The sequence below is a fragment of the Odontomachus brunneus genome, unplaced genomic scaffold (genome assembly GCF_010583005.1).
Source record: "Odontomachus brunneus isolate Ranch 3 - 2012 unplaced genomic scaffold, Obru_v1 Obru_scaffold_255, whole genome shotgun sequence".
Lineage (NCBI taxonomy): Eukaryota > Metazoa > Arthropoda > Insecta > Hymenoptera > Formicidae > Odontomachus > Odontomachus brunneus.
This window is the reverse complement of record NW_022639705.1, coordinates 144,706-146,957: the sequence shown is the minus strand read 5'-3', so window position 1 is coordinate 146,957 and position 2,252 is coordinate 144,706. Positions and strand designations below refer to the sequence as shown.

The window sequence follows — 2,252 nt, the reverse complement described above, 5'->3', positions numbered from 1 at the left end:
TTAAAAAAATTAATGTGACCTTGACCTGACCTTCGCTACGCAACCCAAGGTCAAACTGATGTGATCAGTAAATACATCTTTTTAAACGCCACAACTTTTGTCTGAAACATTTTTTTGTAAAACTTATATTTTTCCTGATATTCGGGCGTCCCGGTACTTTCCGAACACCCTGTATACATGCGAAGTTACGCCGTTGGTGTGTGGTCGCGTTTTTGCTCTCGTCGGGAGCCGATATTGTCGTCGCGGAATCAGCTGCGAGCGTCTAGGCGTACGGGCGTCCGGCGGGACGCGGCCGGTATTGTTTCCCGATGTTCTATCGCCCGTCGTATGAGTTCGTTGACTCGGCGGCCTTAAGCTTATTGTTGACACCAGCTTTTAACCGGACCGGTTTCGAAGAGATCTTTGTCACGGGATATCTCGTGACTTGTAAGTGTTCGCGACGTTATGCGCTAGCGGTGTGGTGTGAGGACAAGGATGTCGACGTCGCGTATCCACTTCGGTCGGCAGAACGGTTCAGGACGAGAATGTCGACGTCACGTATCCACTTCGGTCGACGGGACGGTGTTCTGGTAGGAGGCCGACATCGCGTATCCACTTCGGTCGACGGAACGGTGCGTGGATAGGATGCCGACGTTGCGTATCCACTTCGGTCGGCGGGATGGTTTAGGATCTCTGGGAGGTTTCGAGCTCTGGTCGGTTGAGCGTCTCAGAGGAGCTCTCCAATCAATCTCTCTCGATAGCGTTTTCGTGTCGGGATTTTTATGCAAATTCTTTGTGTTACCCGTTTGTCCGCGAGGATTTTCACCGCTGGTCGTGTCCGGGATTGGTCCGGTTGTGCCTGCCTGCTGTTGTCCGTTGTTGGTGGTGGTTGGGGTGTTTGTGGTTTGATGGTCATTGATGCCGTATTCGGTGTTTGTTGTGTGCCCCACGTAAATGGCCTGATGTGTGGTCGATGTCTCTTCGTTGGTTGCTGCTCCTGGTTCATCAGCGCTTGTAATTTTTTCTCTGCTATCCTGGCTGTTGGCGGAGTTTTTAGGTAGGCGATGGCTGGTTTTCGCTTTGGTTTGTTGATTAGCCTATCCGATAGTGGTCTTTTCCTTGGTGGCAGCTTTCTTGTCGTCATTTGGCCTTGTTTCCCGTGATTATGGTTCGTGTCCTCGGTCGTAACTAGTGAATCCCAAAGGGCCTGGGCCTCTGCTTCGTTCCAAGTCGTTAACAGGTTGTCGATTGTCTCGTTTATATCCATGGTTGCGGACTGTTGTCTCGGGCTGTGGTTTTGTCTCTTTTATACCCTTGTTTCCGATCTTTGATATGTTGTCTCGGCGCTTGATTTGTGACTTGTTCATTTGGTTGCTTCGCCTGTGCCGTGTTTGCCCTTAACATGTCGGGCCAAAACCGACTTGGGTAATGTTCTCGTTGCTCGGGTAGTTGTTCTTTAGACGGCTCCCAGTTTTCCAGCCAAATTTTTAGCTCCTGGTTGATTTTCATTTTGTATGTGTACTTGACGGCTCGCTCGATTTCGTCGTACTGTCCTCACTAAGCTTGGCTCACCTTTTTAATATCTTAATTCCCCTCCCTAGGTCTGTTTAATTGTTCGGTGGAGGGGGAAAACAAAAAATTTAGTTTTGTTGTCTGTTCCGTGTAGCGAGGAGGTCAACGCTAATGTCCTCTCTCGTGGTTGAATTTGTGTGAAATAGGATAATAAATCGCACGCGTTTCTGAAAAATGAATATCCGGGCAATTGCCTTTTATTAGCGGGGAAGTTGTTTACTTCCTTACGCGATTGTATATCGGTATCTCATGTATATATAAGAAGTTCGAAGGTCTTCTTTTCGTTTGTATGGGAGACTCTACGTGTCCCCAAATATGGTTATATCTCGAATACGTTTAGTGTGTATGGGTGAGAAAGAGGTACCTCTTACCTGACGACAAAACGGAAATCCTGAATCTCTATGCTTATTACGTCGAACAGATCTGTTCTATTCTAGTCGCTCGCTGTCTCTATGCTAGTCGCTCGCTGTCTCTATGCTAGTCGCTCGCTGTCTCTCGAGAGAATGAATCATTCGGTCGCTGCGTCATGCTTCCGTCTCTCTGCATCCCCTCCACGTGAGGACGTTCAGCGGCGGGAAAGAGGCGGCAGCGGTCGGCGATTGTCAATGTTTTCACGCTGATTGTCCCGACAAAGCTATTGAATTACTGATCCTGATCGACGCACAAATTTCTTTCGACGAGCCTATACTCCGACGCAACAT

General features: G+C 48.5%; 1 protein-coding gene across 1 annotated transcript; it reads right to left on the bottom strand.

Annotated features, from left to right (window-relative positions):
• Positions 1-194: 194 nt before the first annotated feature.
• Positions 195-2,042, bottom strand: LOC116852756. The gene is made up of 2 exons (XM_032833392.1): positions 1,923-2,042; positions 195-1,718 (listed from the first exon to the last, which is right to left on the bottom strand). The coding sequence occupies exon 2, from the start codon at positions 1,244-1,246 to the stop codon at positions 707-709; it is 540 nt and encodes a 179-aa protein (XP_032689283.1). The 5' UTR covers positions 1,247-1,718; positions 1,923-2,042; the 3' UTR covers positions 195-706.
• Positions 2,043-2,252: the final 210 nt, after the last annotated feature.